General features: G+C 43.0%; 1 protein-coding gene across 1 annotated transcript in view; it reads left to right on the top strand.

Annotated features, from left to right (window-relative positions):
* The first annotated feature begins 2,523 nt into the window (after positions 1–2,523).
* The window catches only part of LOC122542472 (potassium/sodium hyperpolarization-activated cyclic nucleotide-gated channel 3), a 451,331-nt gene continuing 433,625 nt past the window's right edge, over positions 2,524–20,229 (top strand). The window contains exon 1 of the mRNA XM_043680205.2: positions 2,524–3,239. Within this exon, the coding sequence (XP_043536140.2) occupies positions 2,575–3,239 (665 nt within the window). The 5' untranslated portion in view covers positions 2,524–2,574. The remainder of the gene's footprint in view (positions 3,240–20,229) is intronic.

Below are 20,229 nucleotides of genomic sequence, written 5' to 3'. Positions count from 1 at the left end.
AGATGAGGCGCTCTTCCTCCAACCGTCGTGTTGCTATGGTCTGGCGATGGAGGAGTCCAAGGACCTGCATGTACTTGGTGGAGTGGGAGGGGGAGTTAAAGTGTTGGGCTACGGGGTGGTTGGGTTGGTTGGTCTGGGTGTCCCAGAGGTGTTCTCTGAAACGTTCCGCAAGTAGGCGGCCTGTCTCCCCAATATAGAGGAGGCCACATCGGGTGCAGCGGATGCAATAGATGATGTGTGTGGAGGTGCAGGTGAATTGGTGGTGGATAAGGAAGGATCCCTTGGGGCCTTGGAGGGAAGTAAGGGGGGAGGTGTGGGCGCAAGTTTTGCATTTCTTGCGGTTGCAGGGGAAGGTGCCAGGAGTGGAGGTTGGGTTGGTGGGGGGTGTGGACCTGACGAGGGAGTCACGGAGGGAGTGGTCTTTTTGGAACGCTGATAGGGGAGGGGAGGGAAATATATCCCTGGTGGTGGGGTCCATTTGGAGGTGGCGGAAATGACGGCGGATGATACGCTGTACATGGAGGTTAGTGGGGTGGTAGGTGAGGATCAGTGGGGTTCTGTCCTGGTGGCGGTTGGAGGGGTGGGGCTCAAGGGCGGAGGAGCAGGAAGTGGAAGAGATGTGGTGGAGGGCATCGTCGATCACATTTGGGGGGAAATTGCGGTCTTTGAAGAAGGAGGCCATCTGGGTTGTACGGTTTTGGAACTGGTCCTCCTGGGAGCAGATGCGGCGGAGACAAAGGAATTGGGAATATGGGATGGCATTTTTACAGGGGGTAGGGTGGGAGGAGGTGTAGTCTAGGTAGCTGTGGGAGTCGGTCGGTTTATAGTAAATGTCTGTGTTAACTGTCTGTTTAATTTTGAGTCCACAATGACTCTTCTTTATAACTGGAAACATTCACTCTATTTCTGTCTCCACAGATGATGCTAGACCTGCTGCATTTCTCCAGGATTCTCTGAATCTGTTGCAAACAAAAAGGCTACAGTTGGACAGCTTGATTGACACCACATCCAGGAGCATCCATTCCCTTCATTACACTCAGGAGCAGCAATGTGTACTGTCTACAAGATGCACTGCAGAAATTCACCAAAGATCCTCAGATAACATCTTCCAAACCAACGACCACTTCCAATTAGAAGGACAAGGGCAGCAGATACATGGGAATACCACCTTCTGCAAGAGGCCCTCCAAGCCACTCATCATCCTGACTTGGAGATACAGTCAGTTCTGCTATAACTTGTCTTTTGTTAATGTGAAATGGCTGTAACATGATTGTGAATAGGGAATGCAGTTTCACAACGGGAACTTGTAAAACATATGCTAGCTATAAGGTGATTAGATCGCCAAAACTTTAAATGTTACTTGTATTGTGCGATTTTTGTCTAGCGCAGGGTTGCACAGATCGCGTTATAGAAAAATTGACTGTATTCCTTCCATGTCACTGGGTCAAAAACCTGGAATTCCCTCTGTGGGAAGGGCACTGTGTGGGTCTACCAACAGCACATAGACTGCAACGATGCAAGAAGGCAGCTCACTACCACCTTCTCAAAGACAATAAATGCTGGGCATAGCCAGCAACAAAACGAAAGGGGTTGAATTGTTTTCAAAGCCTTTCAGAGGGAATGTAAGCAGTACTCTTTTCTTTAATTATTGCCAGTTACCCCCCTCCCATCTCCCCAACCTCCATGTTTTCATATTGTTGCTTCAGGACGCCAGGTGCTGCTCAGTTTTCAGGCCCACGTCTTTGCAAGTTGGACTTTATTACAAAGAGCACTGGAGAGAAACCTGAGCTGGGGTTCTGGCTGCCATCGATTTGAGATGCTCTCTTGTAGCCCCCTCCCAGGGACTCCCCCAAAACCTTGCCCCCTTCCCAGTTTGGGGGCCGAGGGTGAACTGTGCAGCCTGCAGGCTTCAGTCCTGGGCCAATCCCCGTTTAAAAGACAGGGGGAGGGGACACATAGAACACAGACAAAGGTGAGGGGCAGCTTCTATGGCAACCCAATAGATCACATTCCCCTATTCAGTAAGCGTATGGGAAACGCAGAGCGCTCTCACGGCAGTTAGCAGCTTTTCTTCGCTGTTACAATGGGGTCTCTGCCGAGGGAAGGGTTCGAATCCCGCAAAGGATGAAGCCTTCTTGATTGTTATTTTTTTTTTAATTGTTGTTAAATTTCTGCTGGCTTGCCTTTTATTCTCTGCTTTCCAGTCCAAGGATTCTCCCTGGTTTATTTTTGTTTTGGAGAAGTGGGAGGACTCGCACGCCTTTCTGGGGTTTGCAGACTGCGAAGTCCTGGTGCCTTTTTGAACCTCATGGCCGTGGTGGGCGGGTGGGCGAGGGCTCTGAAGAGGAGGGGGGGGGGTAAGCGTCCGGATTTCCAGCGCCCGTCCATACAGGGAAGGGGAGGGGGGAGGAGAGGGGGAGGTGGGTGGGGAGGGAGAAATCCTCTCTCCGCTCAGTGCATCAGGAGCTAGAGATGTGGCAGGGATCTGAGAGCCCGTGGTCGCTGTGTCTGTCTGACGGCTGAGCCATATCCACATAGCAAAGGGGGTACCGGGAGGCTCCTAGCCGAGGGGACATGGACAAACTGGCTCCTTCTATGCGCAAGAGACTCTACAGCCTTCCGTCGCCGACCCGGGCCAAAGCTGGGGCAGAGGACGAGGAGAAGGAGGGAGACCCAGAGGCGGCCAGGAGGGGTTTCAAAATGAGACCCCTGCCTTCTCCCTCCGGAGGGCTGACCAGGGAACCACTGGCCGGAGGGCAGGACAGCAACCTCTTGGAAACCGAGCTCGGGAGGACGGTCAAAGGCAGCAGCATCAGCAGCAGCACGAACGGGGACTGCCGCCGGTTCCGGGGCAGTCTCGCCTCGGTGACCGGCCGCACGCTCCAGGGAGCCGGGCTGGCCGATGACAAGCGCCTGATCGTCGAGGGGGACTCCAGCCCTAGCGAGGACACCAACCCCGGCAGCGAGGGCTCCGAGGCGAGTCCCCAAGCCGAGCCGAGCTCCGAACCCGAGCCCGGGCTGGCTTTCCTGAAAGTGGACACCGCCGACCAGATCCTGCTGGAGGATGAGCTCCGGGCGAGCCAAGCCGGCTTCATGCAGAGACAATTCGGGGCCATGCTCCAGCCGGGAGTCAACAAATTCTCGCTCCGGATGTTTGGGAGCCAGAAAGCAGTAGAGAGGGAGCAGGAGCGAGTCAAATCCGCCGGCTTCTGGATTATCCACCCTTACAGCGACTTCAGGTAACCCGCTGTCTCAATGCCCTGAAATCACTTGAAAACAGAAACAAAGTTAATTGCCTTGCCTTTCAGTCAAGATAAGGCATGTCCCAATTAGATCCCACAAACAGGAGGGAGGTAAAGTTCCAAAGAATGGAGTTGGCACAAGGAGCAGATTTAAAATAGTCCTTTCTCAGTAGTGTTGAGAGTTTTATTGTATGAAAGCTGCCTTGATAAATAAAGCCAGGTATGAGGATTTGTCCAGCGGCCTGGCAAGATTGGGGATGTTTGTTTCAATATTATTTATGCAAGTTTTATTTTATGAAATGTGCAGCTTGTGAAAGTTCCTAACTCGGGAGGTACAACTCCACCCCGTTCTTTGCGGGTAAACACTTTGTTAAACTATTGGCGAACACTCAGAATTCTAACCTTTGCCAATTCGTTCTAGTCATTTTGAAAGTTTGCCTAGAATTTGGTAATGATCGCAAAATTGCATGTGTCCTTGGTTGTTTGTGTTAACGCACTTCCAACGGGGACTGTAGTTCCCATCCACGTATGCTTATATTTACGTACATTTAATGGTAATGACCTGGTTCGTCGGTTTCATCCATCTCCCACACCAGAGATCTCCAGAGATCACCACATCTCCTCTGTGTACCAGAGTTCCCTCCTATACCCATGCAGGGGCAAAGCGACAAGCAAGGTAGCCCTGTGTAGCTGACAGAGGAGAGGTAGCTGAGAGGCTATGGTGCTCTATAGTTAGGCAAAATCTGACACATTCCAAACTCGCCTCTGGGCATGAGAGTTTGGACAAGATCATCCAACAGCTAGTGCTGATAACGCTTCAGGCTCATATGTGTTGGAAACTGCAATGGGGTGTGGGAGGGGAAGGGGAGGCGGATGGACAAGAGGACTTTTTAAAAAAAAACAGTGCGTTCAGGCCAAGAGGATAGGCAGGGCGCGCTCGCCACGAGGAAAAGCGGAATTGGTGTGGTGGTTGCTGTCCGTGGTGCTGAACGCGGCCGTTCCCTCCATATCCCCGCGGCCTCAGTCCCCGCGGCTTTCGCCGACGCGTAGCCTCGAGACTCAGTGCAACTTGCGCCGCGACAGAGCCATTGGAACCGAGTTCACTCCCGAAATAACGCGGATTCCCTTTGGAACTGGCGGTTTCAAGAATTGCGCTCCACATTGTAGAGCGCCACCAGCAACCAAACCAAGTTAGCGCCCTGGAGCACTAACAAAACAGGAATTGGAGCTGGAGAGGAATCGGGGGGCACTTTAAACCTTGCGATTTGATTATCCTTATAGGTTTGAAGGTCTCTGGAAGCTTAGCATGCTAGAACCTTGAACAAGGGGGTGCCTGATACCCATGTGTGACCCATCTCTTGTAACTGTCTGTTTTAGTTGCTTACTGAGTTGGTTAGCTCAGTTAGTTGACTGGCTGCTATGCCGTGCAACGTAATGCTAACACTGTGGGTTCGATCCCCACTTCATAGAAGACCCCATCATTTTAACCTTGCTCCTTGCCAATGCGTGGCGACCCTTAGTTCAAACTCGCCACCATTCCAATGGTTTCTCTCAATGCTTATTGGGGTATTGTCATTTCTTGGGCGATTAACCTGTCCATGACCATAGAACCTTGCAATGATTATATGACAGCCGAGAGCACTCTTCTTCTACAAGTTGTAATGCTGAAGAGAACGTGTCACGACCACTTAGGGACCTTGCTATAGTCTTGCGTTCAGTTTGTTTGTTTTTTTGCAGGCAGGCGCATAGTGGTGATGACAAGACTATATCTTGGCTGGAAATGTGTTGCTGGAAAAGCGCAGCAGGTCAGGCAGCATCCAGGGTACAGGAGAATCGACGTTTCGGGCATAAGGGCTTATGCCCGAAACGTCGATTCTCCTGTTCCCTGGATGCTGCCTGACCTGCTGCGCTTTTCCAGCAACACATTTCCAGCTCTGATCTCCAGCATCTGCAGACCTCACTTTCTCCTCAAAGACTATATCTTGTCCCGGTGATCGGCAGGCAAGGCAAAACTAAGTAGCTATGCTTTCCAATTGTCAGCTGGACCCGAAGAGCCTATGCTTGAGATCACTCTTATTGTCTCATACAGTCCAGACAATGGCATACCGTGTCATTCCTGGCTCACCAACCCAGTGATTGGATTGACGGGCCTCTTATATTACCGGAAATATCGGCTCGTTTACCAACGATTCTGTCCAGCTTTCTGCTCTTTGTACAGCCACAGAATCATACCGCACGGAAACAGACCCTTCGGCCCAACTAGCCCATGCCGAACATAATCCCAAACTAAACTAGCCCCATCTGCCCGCTCCTGGCACATATCCCTCCAAACCTTTCCTATCCATGTCCTTATCCAAATGTCTTTTAAATGCTGTAATCATGCCCACAACCACTACTTCCTCAGGAAGTTCATTCCCACACAGCGTATCACCCCCTGGGTTAAAAAAAAGTCCCTCGTGTCCCTCTCCTTATCTCTTTTATAAACTGACCAATGCATAACATACTTCCCATTTAACGTGCATTGGCGATTTAGCAGAGAGGAACACCGTCACGTTTCTGGCAAACTGATGGTGAAAAGTTGAACAGGACAAAAACAATTTTACTTCCGTTGAGATCTTAAAATGATCCAGTTCCCCACAGAAAACACGATGCTGTGCATTTTTTGTGAAGATAGTTATTGTTAACTTTGTGACCATGAGTGAGCCAGCAACTTCACCTACGGAGATATTCATGGTTTCACAGCCAGCCGAGAGATATGTTTAAAGTATGTTTCTTCAAGTAGTGCTTCCTATGCATTATGTCATATGTAGGAGTAAGTCCAGTTTAAATTAAGCAATAAGCAGTCATACCTGGACTCATGAGAGCGTCATTAACATGTTCTTACATACGTTAAAGATGAACTCATGATCAGTGAAATTTGTCTCTGCCCCACAGCTTTGTGCACATTTTACCTCACTCTATTCACGCAATTTGGTACTGGAGATGGCATCATTTAAGTCTGATTTAGCTCTACAAACACGGCTGAACGCTTCCTAAAGTTGAAACCATGCTATATGTGCAAGCGACTGACGATGCAGCCTTCAGACGTGCTGTGACAGATATCAGTGTAAAACAGACATATTGTTCTTTCAGCCACACGTTGTCCTAGCTGATTAAACATCAAATGTTCCGAGCAACATTGATTGTAAAGCGAGGCTGTGTTTTAATGAGTCACAGACATTTTGAGTGTGATACATTTCATCACCTCCTCTTCATGTTTAATAAACTCCAGGGTGGAGTATGTTGGAAACACCGCCGTTTCATTGATGGAAGTGAGAGGCAGTTTTGCTTCTCTCGTCCTGAACATACGAATGGGAAGGTTTCGGTAATGAGCCTAGTTTAGTTTGAAGGAAGTGAATAAAATGCAAAGCCTGTGTACACAATTCAGACTGGCACCTCATTGCTGTACCGGAGGAGTGTCACACTGCCCGCAATGCCGACTTTTCAAAGACTCGATAAAATAACACATTGTCTACTCTATAACGTGGACGCTAAACATCCCATGTCAGTTCGTGGGGGAGGGAGGGGGGGGGAACGACGACTATTCGCTCACTGCATCTTAGTTACAAATCATTAAAAAACACAAAACTTTGTAGTGTGCAAATTGGCTGATGTATTTAACAGTGACAACATTCAAAAATACTTTATTGGCAACAAAAGATCTCGAGGCATCCTGAAGTTATGCAATGTAGTACATAAATGTCAATGATTTCCTTTTCTTTACTGACAATAGACAATAGGTGCAGGAGTAGGCCATTCTGCCCTTCGAGACTGCACCACCATTCAATATGATCATGGCTGATCATCCTCAATCAGTATCCTGTTCCTGCCTTATCTCCATAACCCTTGATTCTACAATCCTGAGAGCTCTATCCAACTCTTTCTTAAATGAATCCAGAGACTGGGCCTCCACTGCCCTCTGGGGCAGAGCATTCCACACAGCCACCACTCTCTGGGTGAAGAAGTTTCTCCTCATCTCTGTCCTAAATGGTCGACCCCGTATTTTTAAGCTGTGTCCTCTGGTTCGGCACTCACCCATCAGTGGAAACATGTTTCCTGCCTCCAGAGTGTCCAATCCTAGCCAGAAGGTGGGTAGCATGGAGGGTAGCGTGTAACAATTGATGATACAACATTGTGGGCGGCACAGTGGCACAGTGGTTAGCACTGCTGCCTCACAGCATCAGAGACCCGGGTTCAATTCCTGCCTCAGGCGACTGACTGTGTGGAGTTTGTGCATTCTCCCTGTGTCTGCGTGGGTTTCCTCCGGGTGCTCCGGTTTCCTCCCACAGTCCAAAAATGTGCAGGTTAGGTGAATTGGTCATGCTAAATTGCCCGTAGTGTTAGGTGCAGGGGTAAATGTAGGGGAATGGGTCTGGGTGGGTGCGCTTCGGTGGGTTGGTGTGGACTTGTTGGGCTGAAGGGCCTGTTTCTACACTGTAAGTAATCTAATCATAAACTCTCGCACTTAACCAACAATGTGCAAAAATTAATTTTTGTGGGCGGCACGGTGGCACAGTGGTTAGCACTGCTGCCTCACAGCGCCAGAGACCCGGGTTCAATTCCCGCCTCAGGCGACTGACTGTGTGGAGTTTGCACATTCTCCCCGTGTCTGCGTGGGTTTCCTCCGGGTGCTCCGGTTTCCTCCCACAGTCCAAAGATGTGCAGGTCAGATGAATTGGCCATGCTAAATTGCCTGTAGTGTTAGGTAAGGGGTAGATGTAGGAGTATGGGTGGGTTGCGCTTCGGCGGGTCGGTGTGGACTTGTTGGGCCGAAGGGCCTGTTTCCACACTGTAAGTAATCTAATCTAATCTAAAACATTGACTGAAGTTCATGGTTTTATCTTGTTAATTTCAAAACATCCACACACGGATAAATCATATAAGAAATAATGTATTTCAGGACCTAAAGGGGTCTGCGCTTTTCAGATAGGCTGGGAATTTTTCACCAGAGCAAAGGAAGTTGAGGGGTGATCTTACAGAGGTTTAGAAAATCATGAACAGCATAGATAAGGTGAATAGCGATGGTCTATTCCCTAAGGTGGGGGAATTCAAAAGTAGAGGGAATAATTTAAAACTGAGAGGAGAAAGATTTAAAAAGGATTTGAGGGGCATCGTTTTTACACAGAGTGGTTAAGATTAGATTACCTACAGTGTGGAAACAGGCCCTTCAGCCCAATAAGTCCACACCAACCCTCCGAAGAGTAACCCACCCAGTCCCATTTCCCTCTGACTAATGCACCTAACACTATGGGCAATTCACCTGACCTGCACACCTTTGGACTGTGGGAGGAAACCCATGCAGACACAGGGACAATGCATAAACTCACACAAACAGTCACCCAAGGCTGGAATCATACCTGGGACCCTGGTGTTGTGAGGCAGCAGTGCTAACCACTGAGCCACCATGCCACTCCACATGTGGACTGAACTGCCAGACCAGATGCAGGTACAGTTAGAACATTAAAAAGACATTTGGATAAATACATGAAAAGAAAAGCATTGGAAGGATCGAGGCCAAGCACAGGCAGGGGGGTCGAGTTTAGTTTGGAAACATGATCGGCATTGACTAGTTGAACTGAAGGGTCTGTTTCCATGCTGTATGACTCCATATATATATAGCAATAGAGAAAATGTAAATGAAACAAAGGATTATTTTTGGAGGACTGCCCTTAATTGTGTTAAACTGAGCAGTAATAGAAGAGGTATTGGGACACCAGTCTGGTCTTGTAGGTGATATGATGTGTAACAAAAACAATTGTGATTCGGTGGTGCTGTTCTTGTCTCTGATTCAGGAGACTTAACTTCCAGTCTCACTTCCTCCAGAGGCATGCAGTTACATCCCTTAATGAGTTGATTAGAATATAAAGCAATAAATTCAATGAGCAGCAAAAGAGAATGCCAAGTAACATAAAGTAATTAAAACAACATCCCTGAATATAAGAATCTGTGCTAATATGATTTTATGATATGAAAGAGTCCAGGAGCTCTTCAATCCAGTGTTGGAGTTGGTGACCCTTTACCTGTCTCTAGCCCTGGGGAGCTCCAGGCCAGCTAAGGCATTGGAGATCAAAATGGAACACGGGTAGAATATTAAATGTAAATGCGAAATGCTAGGCTTGGAATTATTGACAGAATATTCATGCTATGGTTAGTAAATCTGATGTTGTCAGTGCTGAATTGAATAGTTTTCTTAAATAACTTGCTAAAAGTACTTTTGTAGATAATTACAGAGTAAACTGAATGCCAAAAAGTTAGTGATGGAATAGCATCAATTAACAAAACAGTGAGTAGTCCTTAGATTTAGCATGTCTTCCTAACTTTTTTTCCAAGAATAATATTTGTTAGCATCTCTATTTAGTTTATCACCAATTCTCTCCCCTTCCCTTCCTAAATGTGTCAATTGATTCCTTGCTGATGTCGTGTTCCATAGGCACTAGCCACTCTCCATTAGCACATCTAAAATGGCAACTCATATAAATAGGAAGAAAGACTTCCATCTATACCACACTTTCTTCGCACATTCAACATCTCAACATTAAAACTAATGGTGGGCTTTTTGAAAATCAGGACTGTTGCTAAATAGAAAATGCAGCAGTCAATTTGCTCTCAGTAAATTCCCAAAGATGACAATGTGATAATTACCAGGTGATCTGTTTTTTGTGATGTTGATTGAAAGATAATCATTGACCAGAACAGCAGTGTCTTGGGATCTTTTACATTCACCCAAGTGGGCAGATAGAGTCTTGGTTTAATTTTTTGATAGAGAGATAACAATCTATACAGTGTAATACTCCTACGGCAATGCTCTGGAGTGTCAGCTGTGTTTGCTTTTGCCTGGAACTCCAAGCCGCTCAGTAGGTCTTGTGATTCACAGATGACCAACTGAACCATGATTGACCTAGTAGGTGAAATTTAATAATCTGATTTATTGGTGAATTTCAGTCATCGGTATAACAGTTAGACCCTTGCACAATATGCATAGACACCCCTGAATGAGGCTTCGAAGTGGGAGCTCTGATCAACTTCTTCAGTTGACCACAAGGTACTGGGGGCAATTATAGCAGTTGAGGTCAGTGTACCAAGGTCATTACCCAACAAAACTGTGGTGAACTTGATTGTTGTGGTTCAGTAGCTCATTATTTCTGTTGGTGGCTGCATTTATAGAGATCATCTGATTGTGCATCTTTTTTCAAAAGTGGAAATGCACTGTCTTTTAACAAAGTGCATCTGATTCATGCAGTTTACAAAGTGTTTTCCATATCATTCTCATTTGTTTGAAAATAGTAAAGCATTCAAAAATTACTATTCCTAATTTTCAGTTCTAAAATGCTTCAGAAGAATAAAACACAGAACACAATCAGAAATTGTTGAAAAAACTCAGCAGGTCTGGTGGAGAACGGTTCTGAAGAAGGGTCGCTAGAACCGAAATGTTAATTCTGCTTTCTCTCCACAGATGCTGCCAGACCTGCTGAGATTTTCCAGCAATATCTGTTTGCATTACTGATTTTCAGCATCAGCAATTGTTTGATTTTTTTCTGTATTATAAAACATATATTTACAAAATGTGAATCAATACAGATTCTACATATTCTTGTTCTCAAAAACAAGAAAGACTAGTGGATTTGATTTTTACTGCCTTCCAAACCATCATCACTGACAGTTGACAATTTCCTAAAGTGACATTCCAGAAGAAAGGAAATAAAGTTCTAAGGGATGACAACTGCACTTTTGTCCAGATTTCCAATTGTAGGTTTTCCTTTGTCAAAGGGGATCCTTTTGGCAGTGAATGTCTATCACTGTCCCTCTGAAACTGGCCAGTCAGAGGCCTGCAAGAATTTCCTCGGGGAAGTCTCCCTTCTAATAGTACATCTGCAATTTGGAACTCACCCTCGCGAAACACGAGGAATGAGTCCTTTCCTTGTTAATCCAAATATAAAAATATAAACTTTGACCAGGAGAAATCAGTCCTGCAAGTTTGCAGAGAGCAATCTTCATTTTATGTCATATAGAGACACACACAAACTCCATCAGTTGGCAATCAGCTGTTTCCTTCCATCAATGTACCCTTCACGTTTTATCTGTTCCAAGTTGCACTCTGTACTTTAAATTGATAGTTCAGAACGCTCTGGTGTCTTTTTAGAATACAGAGGGCAACACAGGGCCACTGTGAAATTGTGATGAACAACGTCAATTTGTTCATTTCAAACAATTGCCGACTGAGAGAAATGTCAATTATTAGAACCCAAAAGTTATTGGAATGGATGTATTATGATGGCATTTTAGTCTATTTGTAGTCTATAACCTGTGGGCGCAAGGCAATTGAGAATGTGGACCTTAGATTATAACTCGTGACATTGAATGAATAACAGACCATGAATGATAACTAATCTAATCACTGTTTTCTGTGGATGTGGAAAGTTAGATTGATGATGTTTGGGTATAAGTAGCGTTCACATCGTATTTCCCAATGTCTAGCAGAGATATCCCTTCCTCAGCCACAGCCTGTTACTAAACCAGTGGAAATTCATGGGGACTATAAGTACAACAAAGAAGGTATTAAAATGATATTTGAAATTTATGTAGTTCATAAACTGTTTCCCATGTCTCTAATGTTGCCCTACCCCCATATCTTTCATGGGTTACTTTGTTCTCAGTATCTCGTTTATCAGATTGATCGTTGTGATATCAAGCAGAGAGCTCTAGTGAGAATGCTGCAAGGACAATGACAGATCTTTAAGACATCTGTCCCAGTTCAAATCAGGAATTTGTCATCCTTTTGAGTCAGATAATTGCTGATTTGGTTTTTCCATGAGGCAAGCTGGGGTTCAGCAAGTGCAAGACTTGGGGAGGCCCAGTGGCAAGCACTGCTGCCTCACAGCACCAGGGACCTGGGTTCAATTCCAGCCTCAAGTGACTGCCTGTGTGGAGTTTGCAATGTTCTCCCTGTGTCTGCCTGAGTTTGCTTCCACAGTCCACAGATAGATGTGCAGGTTAGGTGGTTTAGCCATGTTCTAATTGCTCGTGGTTTCCAGGGATGTGCAGGCTGGATGGATTAGTCATGGGAAATGTAGGCTTACAGGGATAAGGTAATAGGGTGGTTCTGGAAAGGATCCTTGTCAGAGGGTGGGTGTGGATTTGATGGGCTGAACGGCATGCTTCCAATCTTTAGGAGATGCTATGCCATAAAGATAATCGGGAGAGTGTTGGAATCTCCAGTTTATAGTTGACAAGACTTCAGCAGCTGATGAATGAGTAAGGCCCAAGTTGCAGATGTGGAAACCTGACCATTTTGTAATAGAGGTGGATATAAGGTCACATGCTCATCTCAGGATTGTGTAGGACCCTAAGTTTGTGACTGAGTGACGTTTAAACTGAGACAGGCATCCAGGATGTGTGACGGAACTGGTGCTGTAGGTTCTGAGTTTGCAACAGGGAGCTGATGATAATGGCCTCAGCCTTTTCAGTGTTTAGCTGGAGGAAACTGCAATGCGGAAGAAACTACGGCAGACACCAGATTAGCAGCACGAGACCACAGAGCCAGGGCTGAGTGAGTTGGTGGAGAACTAGAATTCTGTGGCTTCTGCATTCATAAGTGATCTGATCCACCTGCAGGAGAAAACTTTCATAAGCTCTCTGATCGGTACATCTTCCTGCAGTGTTCAAATTATTTCCTATGAACTCTGTTCTACGTGCAGAACGACCTTTCTGTTCTAATAAAACACCTTGAGTCAAGAGTGGCAATTGACAAGATTCTATTCTAACAATAGGAGTTATTTGCAAATGGTGAGGGGATCTTGTTTCTTCCTTATTGAGGAGGATTTCACCTCTGTCTTACACCCTTCACAATTGCACAGGAACAGAAGTACAGTTCAGTGAATTAGCCTGTACAATTTTTAACTTAACTAAGCCATTGTGGAAATTCCATATCTATATCCAGTGTCACAACTGCCCCTATTAAGAATTCCCTTCTAAACATTCCTGACTCATGCCCATAGGAATGGAGAGTCAGGTTATACAAATTCTTGTTTACAATAAGTTAACACAAAGATGATCAATATTTCATTTGCAAGGAATGAGTTGACTTTACCTGCTACATAATTAAATTGGTTAGAGTTGAATTCTTAATCTGAAAGCTGATAGGCACTAATGCCAATAAAGCAATCTATGGTCAAAAAATATCATTGCATCAATTGTACACTTTCCTGTGAGCAATACAACAATGTTCCTTTTGGCTTTATATATCAAAGAAAATGCATCCATATGTTTTGTTCCAAACACCTAAAGTCTTATAAACTGCCCATTGATATAATTACAATTGATAAAAATGGACATTGAGCTGCAGCTTGACCTTTAAAATCACCTTCTACCGACCTTTAATTCTTAAATTATTAATATTATTGAATAAAAAAGAAATATGAAACTGAGGAATAGTGGTTTTATTTGGCTCTGAAGAAAATGAGAATTCTCTGTTTGTCTTAAATCTTAAATTGCTTATGGATAAATTCAATCTCTCTGGGTGAGGCTCATTTCCTTTTCACACATTCTGATGCTGAAATAAATGTTCACCTTACAATATCAAATCTACTCAAATGTCAAAAATAGGCATATTCCTGTAATGGTAATTGCATATCAAAACAAAATGTAACTTGAATCTCAATTATAAGTTAACACCCAGTTACTCTTGTTCACGATAATTTGCTTTGCTTCATCTTATCTACCTTAACATATAGCCTTTATTTTAACTGTCCTCTATCTGAATACATTGAGGTATTCTACTAATACTAAATGCTTTCCCATTCTTTAAAAGTGTCACAATTTTTCAGTGTTCAGTTCGTCTATTTTCCCAATTGGTTCTCTTCCTCTTCTTCTCCCAGTTATATTTTAGCAATGAGAATCATTCAAATTATTTTTCAATATAATGAATGACAATATTTTAAATTGAAGCAGCCACTAATATACAGGATCATAAAAAGCTGTTCGTACAATTTGAAACTGTCATTCTGCCTCAATATTCTGCATGCATTTATCATTTCTAGGAATTCCTCACCTTAGTAAGATAACAAATTTACTTTTCACCTTGGAGCCCTGACCTCCATGTATTATCTAGGATTATTTTTCATATAGGGAGACTTTGATTATTTTATGTGCATAAACAAACAATTTATCCATTTCCAGGGTGTGGGCATCACTGGGAAGGCCAGCATTTAGTGTGTCTTTGAGAAGGTGGTGATGAGATGCATTCTTGAATACAACTGGGCTAACAGGTCATTTCAGAATGCAACTAAATATCAATGTCATTGCTGAAGATCTGCAGTTGAATATAGGTCAGACTGTGTAAGAATGGCAGATTTCATTTCGCGAAGGAGATTAATGAACCAAATTGTTTTTTTTAACGTCAAATCAGTAATTTCATCGTCATTAATACTAGCTTTTTATTATGGATTTATTAAATTAATTGAGTTTAAATTCCCCAGCTGCTATGGGATGTTTAAGCTTAGATCATTAGTCCAGGTCTCTAGATTATAAGCCCAGTAACATAAACACTCTGCTACTGTGCCCCAGTAATTTGCAGTTCATGCAGGATAACTGCACCAAGACAAATTAAAACAAAATTTAGATGTTTACAAGTATTCCGTTTGGGACTGCATTTCCTCCATTTGCCAAGAATACTCATTCTTTAATGAACTGTCACTGAGCGGGAAGGTGCAGAAATCTCCTTCCCCAGGTGATATTAACACACTGTCTCTTGAGATTTCCTGCTCTCTACTGCAGTATCTTTGTGAATTCCCTTATATTCCTTGCTGCAATTATTCATTCACTAATGCATGTCTAAATAGAACATAGAAAAAATATTCAGCTGAAAGATGAATGTCGACAGGAGATGAATGTCGAGAACTGACCTGAAGTGGATTCGTGTTCAGATAATCAGACCATGTATTGTACTGTGTTCAATTGTGATATAAAAATAATCCTGCAGATCTTTGCCTGGATGATATACTTTGCAGGTCTACTAAAATTATTGAGTAAAATCTTTGTATTTTCATGCATTTCATTTTACATTATGATTAAAATTGAGAGCAGAAATCATATCGATCGATAGAGGAAATAGAAAGCACATTTAATACTTGTCCTTTAGTGTCTGTCAAGAATGCAACCAAAGATTAAATGTTAGGATAGCAGTTCCCACATTGGTGAAAGGGTACTGATCAACTGACTGGGGTGCATTTACAATTTGGACCTTCCTTCCAGTTATCTCCCTGTGGTTTGTCTGACTTTAGTTTTCATAGGCAGAGCAACTTTCTTATGATCCTTTACTGACTATATGTTTGGAGTAGCATCTATCATTTAGCACATTGCTCCTATTCAACTCAAGGTAGCTGATTAGCTCATTCAGCTGGATTGCTAGCTTGTAGTGTAGGGTAATGCTAAGAATGTAGGTTCCATTCGCACACTGGCTGCGATCCTGTTAACGAATTCTTTTTCTTTCCTCTTGTCAAAGGCAAGTTGATCCTCAGGTTAAGCCACCACCATCTCTTTCTAATAAATGAGGTGTTACATTTTATTTAACCTGATCAATCATTGTGTATCACTCACCGGACAACACACGAAGGGTACTCACATAATCCTTCCATCTCTTTTTAACACAAAATAAGCCTCACATGAACAATGCACACAGGTAACACCAATCTGCTAAAGCCTTTCAGTTAGTGCAGTAGGAAGCAAAGACAAACAGCTTATCAACTGAGCACCTACAGCAAATTGAATTGGCTTCTAAGCAAGCAGAACAAGGGCATCGAAGGTTTTTGTGTTTCTTTTAGGAAAGCCTGTTCATAATAATGGTGATCAGAGCAAGAGATGTTGCCCACAATTTCTATTTACACTCTGGTATCACACAAAACCATGAGAATAGGAAGGTGGCATGGTGGTGACATCACTGGACTAGGAATCCAGATGTGCTCAGGATGTGAGTGTCAATCCCACTGCATCTCGTGAAACTTAAAAATAACTCATAAATCTGGATTTGAAAACTAGTATCAGTAATGATGACCATTACAATATTAATTGATTATGGTTAAAAAAAAATCACTGATGTCCTCTAGAGAAGGAAATTTGTCATCCTTAGCTGGTTTGACACATGTGACCCATAGCAACCCGATTGAAAATTAGCTTTCTGGAATGGCTCAGCAAGCCATTCAGGTCAAGGGCAATTAGGCATGGATGATAGTTGCTGGCCTTTCCAGCAACAATCTCATCCTCGGGATATTTCATTAGGAACCCCTCCCCACCCTGCAAGACCAGTATGCCAAGTTCCTGCTCAGGAAGCCCCCACCTCATTTTCACACCTGCTAGAAAGGCAGGTATCTGAACCTGTAGAGAGCTGAGGCCCACAGTAGCTGCTAATTGACCATAGAAGGACCTAAATGGCTGACAAGCTGAGAAGGCTCGTAATAAACATTCTTATGCAGTACTTAATGACTGATCTAGCAAGAAGACATCAACTGTGTATTCTCCAGGAGCAACCCACTTAATTATTTTCCATTCTCGCAGGATAACTGCACCACCGGAAAGGGGAAAATAGTGCCAATGGTCTTTATATGAATGTAAAATTCTTACCAAGCAATATACTTTAACAGAATGAGGGGGTGATGGTGGTATAGTGGTAACGTCTTTGGATAGTAATCCAGAGCCACAGCCTAATGTTCTGGGCTCATGAGCTCAAATTGCATCATGGGAGAAAAGGTATTGGGTCAGTCTCTATCACAAGAAGCAGAGTATATGACAAACAGTTGGGACTGAAGACAAGCTAGTCACCAGGAACCTGATAGACTGCATCCAAGGAATTTAAAGGAAGTGGTTTCGGAGGTAGTGGCGACATTGGTTGAAATTTTCCAGAACTCGTTGAATTTTGAGAGGGTTGTAGTGGAATTGAAAATTGTTAAAGTTCCTGATTTAAGAAGAGAGAGAAACAAAAAGTAGGAAACTAGGCAGTTAGTGTAACATCTGTTGTTGGGAAAATCTGTTGAGGACATAAAAAAATGTCAACGGATATAGTTAGGTTGAGTGAGTAGGCAAGAAATCTGGGCGATGGAGTTTAACATTTGAAAATGCAAGGTCTTTCACATTGATAGGAAGAATCAAATGATAAGCTGCTATTTAAATGAGAAGAGACTCCAAAAACATGCAGTGCCCAGGGACCTGGGTGTTGTGTATGAAACACAAACAGTTAGCATGCAAGTGCAGCAAGTAATTGTGAAGGTAAATTGAATTTTGGCTTTATTGCCCGGGGTTGGAATGTAAAATTAGAGAAGTTTTGTTTCAACTGTGCAAGGTGTTGGTGAGGCCATGCCTGGAGTCATGTGTACAGCTTTGTCCCTGTATTTAAGAAAGTATAGTCAGGATTTGGAGAACTTCAAAAGTGATCAATTGAACTGATTCCTCTATTGAAGAGGTTGACTTTTCAAGAATGGCTAAACAGGTTAGACCTTCATTAATTTGAATGAAGAAGAATGCGAGGTAAGGATATTGAAACAAATGAATTTTCAGGGGACTTGACTGCGTAAATGTTGAGAAGAAGTTGCCATTAGTTGGGGTGGGGCAGAAGTCTTTGAACCAGGGGACATAGTTACAGAATAAGGGGACAATAATTTAAAACTGGGATATGAAGAAATTTCTTCTCCCAGAGAGCAGTGAATCGCTGGAATTTTTTACCCCAGAGAATGGTGGAGGCTAAATAATTGTAAATATGTAAAAAGGAGGTAGATTTTAAAAACAGTTGAGGACTAAGGGGTATGAAGACCTGGTATAAAAATGGAGTTGAGGCCTGTGCTGATCAGAAATCATCTTATTGATTGATGGCATTGGGTTGAAGGGACAAAAGTCGTACTGCTGCAGGATAAAAGTGATCTCAGCATTAGTAGTCCAGCAAAGCAATATTGTTTGAGAGCTTTTTATAACTTCTAACTTGCAGTAGGCCTTAACACCGCTGGAAATGAAGACTACATTTACCTCACCTCAGAGTTACATTTTCATTTAGACAAAATGAGTTAGCTAGCTGTGAAGTAGACAACATGAGATTGGCATGCAGCCACAGGACAAAGAGTTCCTAACACAAAGACTGAAATCATGTTTGAAAAAATGTCAGGTCTGCTTTATCCATCTAAAATCACAAAGAACTAAAGGCGAAAAAGAATCAGTGGAAAATACAATTTTTGATAAAATTGCTTCTGAACACTTTCCTTGTGCCACTTTTGAAGTAAAATTTTAAACAACATAATGTTGCCAAAAAGAATGGAAACTTTAAGAAAAATTCATTTGGAATTTTTCAGTTCAAATATTCTGGCAACAGGAAATAAACAGAAAAAGATGTATTGTCCTGTTCTGAAGCAGAGTCATACTGAATATGAAATGTTAACCCTGTTTCTCTCTCCACAAATGCTGCCAATTCTACTTAGATTTTCCAGAAATTTATGCTTTTATTTAATATTTATTATCTGCTAGATTTTGGAACCTACAGCTTAAGCTGCAACATTCCAGTTCAAAGTGGAAATGAGTATAACTCCCTACATGTAATTTTCTTTGGGACACGATAACATGAAGCAGCACCTCTAAAGGAACTATAACAGCATGTAAGAGCAAAATCAGCTGATTTGCCAGTTGCACAGAAAGTTGCACTTGCCACTAAGCAGTAATGACAGCTTTCAGCACTTGCTGAGTCACAGAGAAAGGTGTAAATGAGTATGGCACAGTCTTGAGCAGATTTGGATGCTAATATGAACAGATTACAAATTGTCGCGTGGTAGTAGAGAACTTGAACATTGCTGAGAAATGAGACACGCTGCTGACCCTTTTAATCCTGCAGTTGTGAGGACAGGCAAAGAATACCAGATTTCAAAGGGAGAAGTGATTTATGTTGCATTGAAAAAGGGGACAAATTGGTTGGCATGTTGAATCTGATTGATTATATGAACATATGCTCATACTCAGGAACCAGTCCTCTGCAGGAAATAGGGACATGCTTGGGTATTGTGTCTTTCCTGAATTAAACAAGAACCATGGGTGATACTAGTTAACAACTGAAAGAATTGCGGATGCTATAAATCAGAAACAAAAATTGAAATTGCTGGAAATGATCTGCACATCTGGCAGCATTGTGAAGAGAAATCAGAGTTAATGTTTCAGATCGAGTGACATTTCCTCAGAACAGATAGTGGTTCCTTGGTGCATTTTCCATGACAACTCCTTGACCAATCACAGTCAACTTGCCAACCAAAAGCACCCTTTTCTCAAGCAGTAGAAATTGTTGCTTCCTTTGCAATTTGGCATTTTTGCACCTGCCCTGATGAGCGCAAGATGAAATGCTTCAATAAATTTAAAAATGGATGCTGCCACTTAATGAATTATCTTCTTGTTATCGCATTGTGGATTGTCAGAACTCGCTGCATGCAAGTTGACTCCCTCACTTTCTGTGTTATGATAATGCACATACTTTATCAAACATTGCACTGGTTGTAAGGTCCTTCAGAATTTCCTGAGATTGTGAAAGGCTCTGTGCAGATGTGCCCCTTTTCCATAATTGTAATTGCCCTGCTCAAGGGCTGACTGCATTTGTTTTGCAATTGTCAGTCCATCGTGCATGCACATACTGTGCTCAGCAATCAGTCTTGCTTGGTGTCAGATTCAGATTGGATTTTGCTATTTTTGCTCTCATTGACACAAACTTGTGAATTGCATCTATTCATATCTTCATTCATTTAGTTTTATTTCTAGGAAACTGTAATGATACCAACCCAAATATAGACTCATCAAAAGACACAAGAAGGAAAGGAAACTGTAAATTCTGGCATTCTGAAACAAAATGAAATTTTGGAAATACACCCAGGATAGCTAACATCTAAGAGGAGATGAAGTTTTAACAGTATTATGAATAGGGCTATTTATCAGAGCAAAA

The sequence above is a fragment of the Chiloscyllium plagiosum genome, unplaced genomic scaffold (assembly GCF_037043375.1).
Source record: "Chiloscyllium plagiosum isolate Xiang-an unplaced genomic scaffold, Cpla_swu_hap1 HiC_scaffold_42, whole genome shotgun sequence".
Taxonomy (NCBI): domain Eukaryota; kingdom Metazoa; phylum Chordata; class Chondrichthyes; order Orectolobiformes; family Hemiscylliidae; genus Chiloscyllium; species Chiloscyllium plagiosum.
Note: the sequence above shows the minus strand (reverse complement) of the source record. Positions and strands in the feature narration are given on the sequence as shown.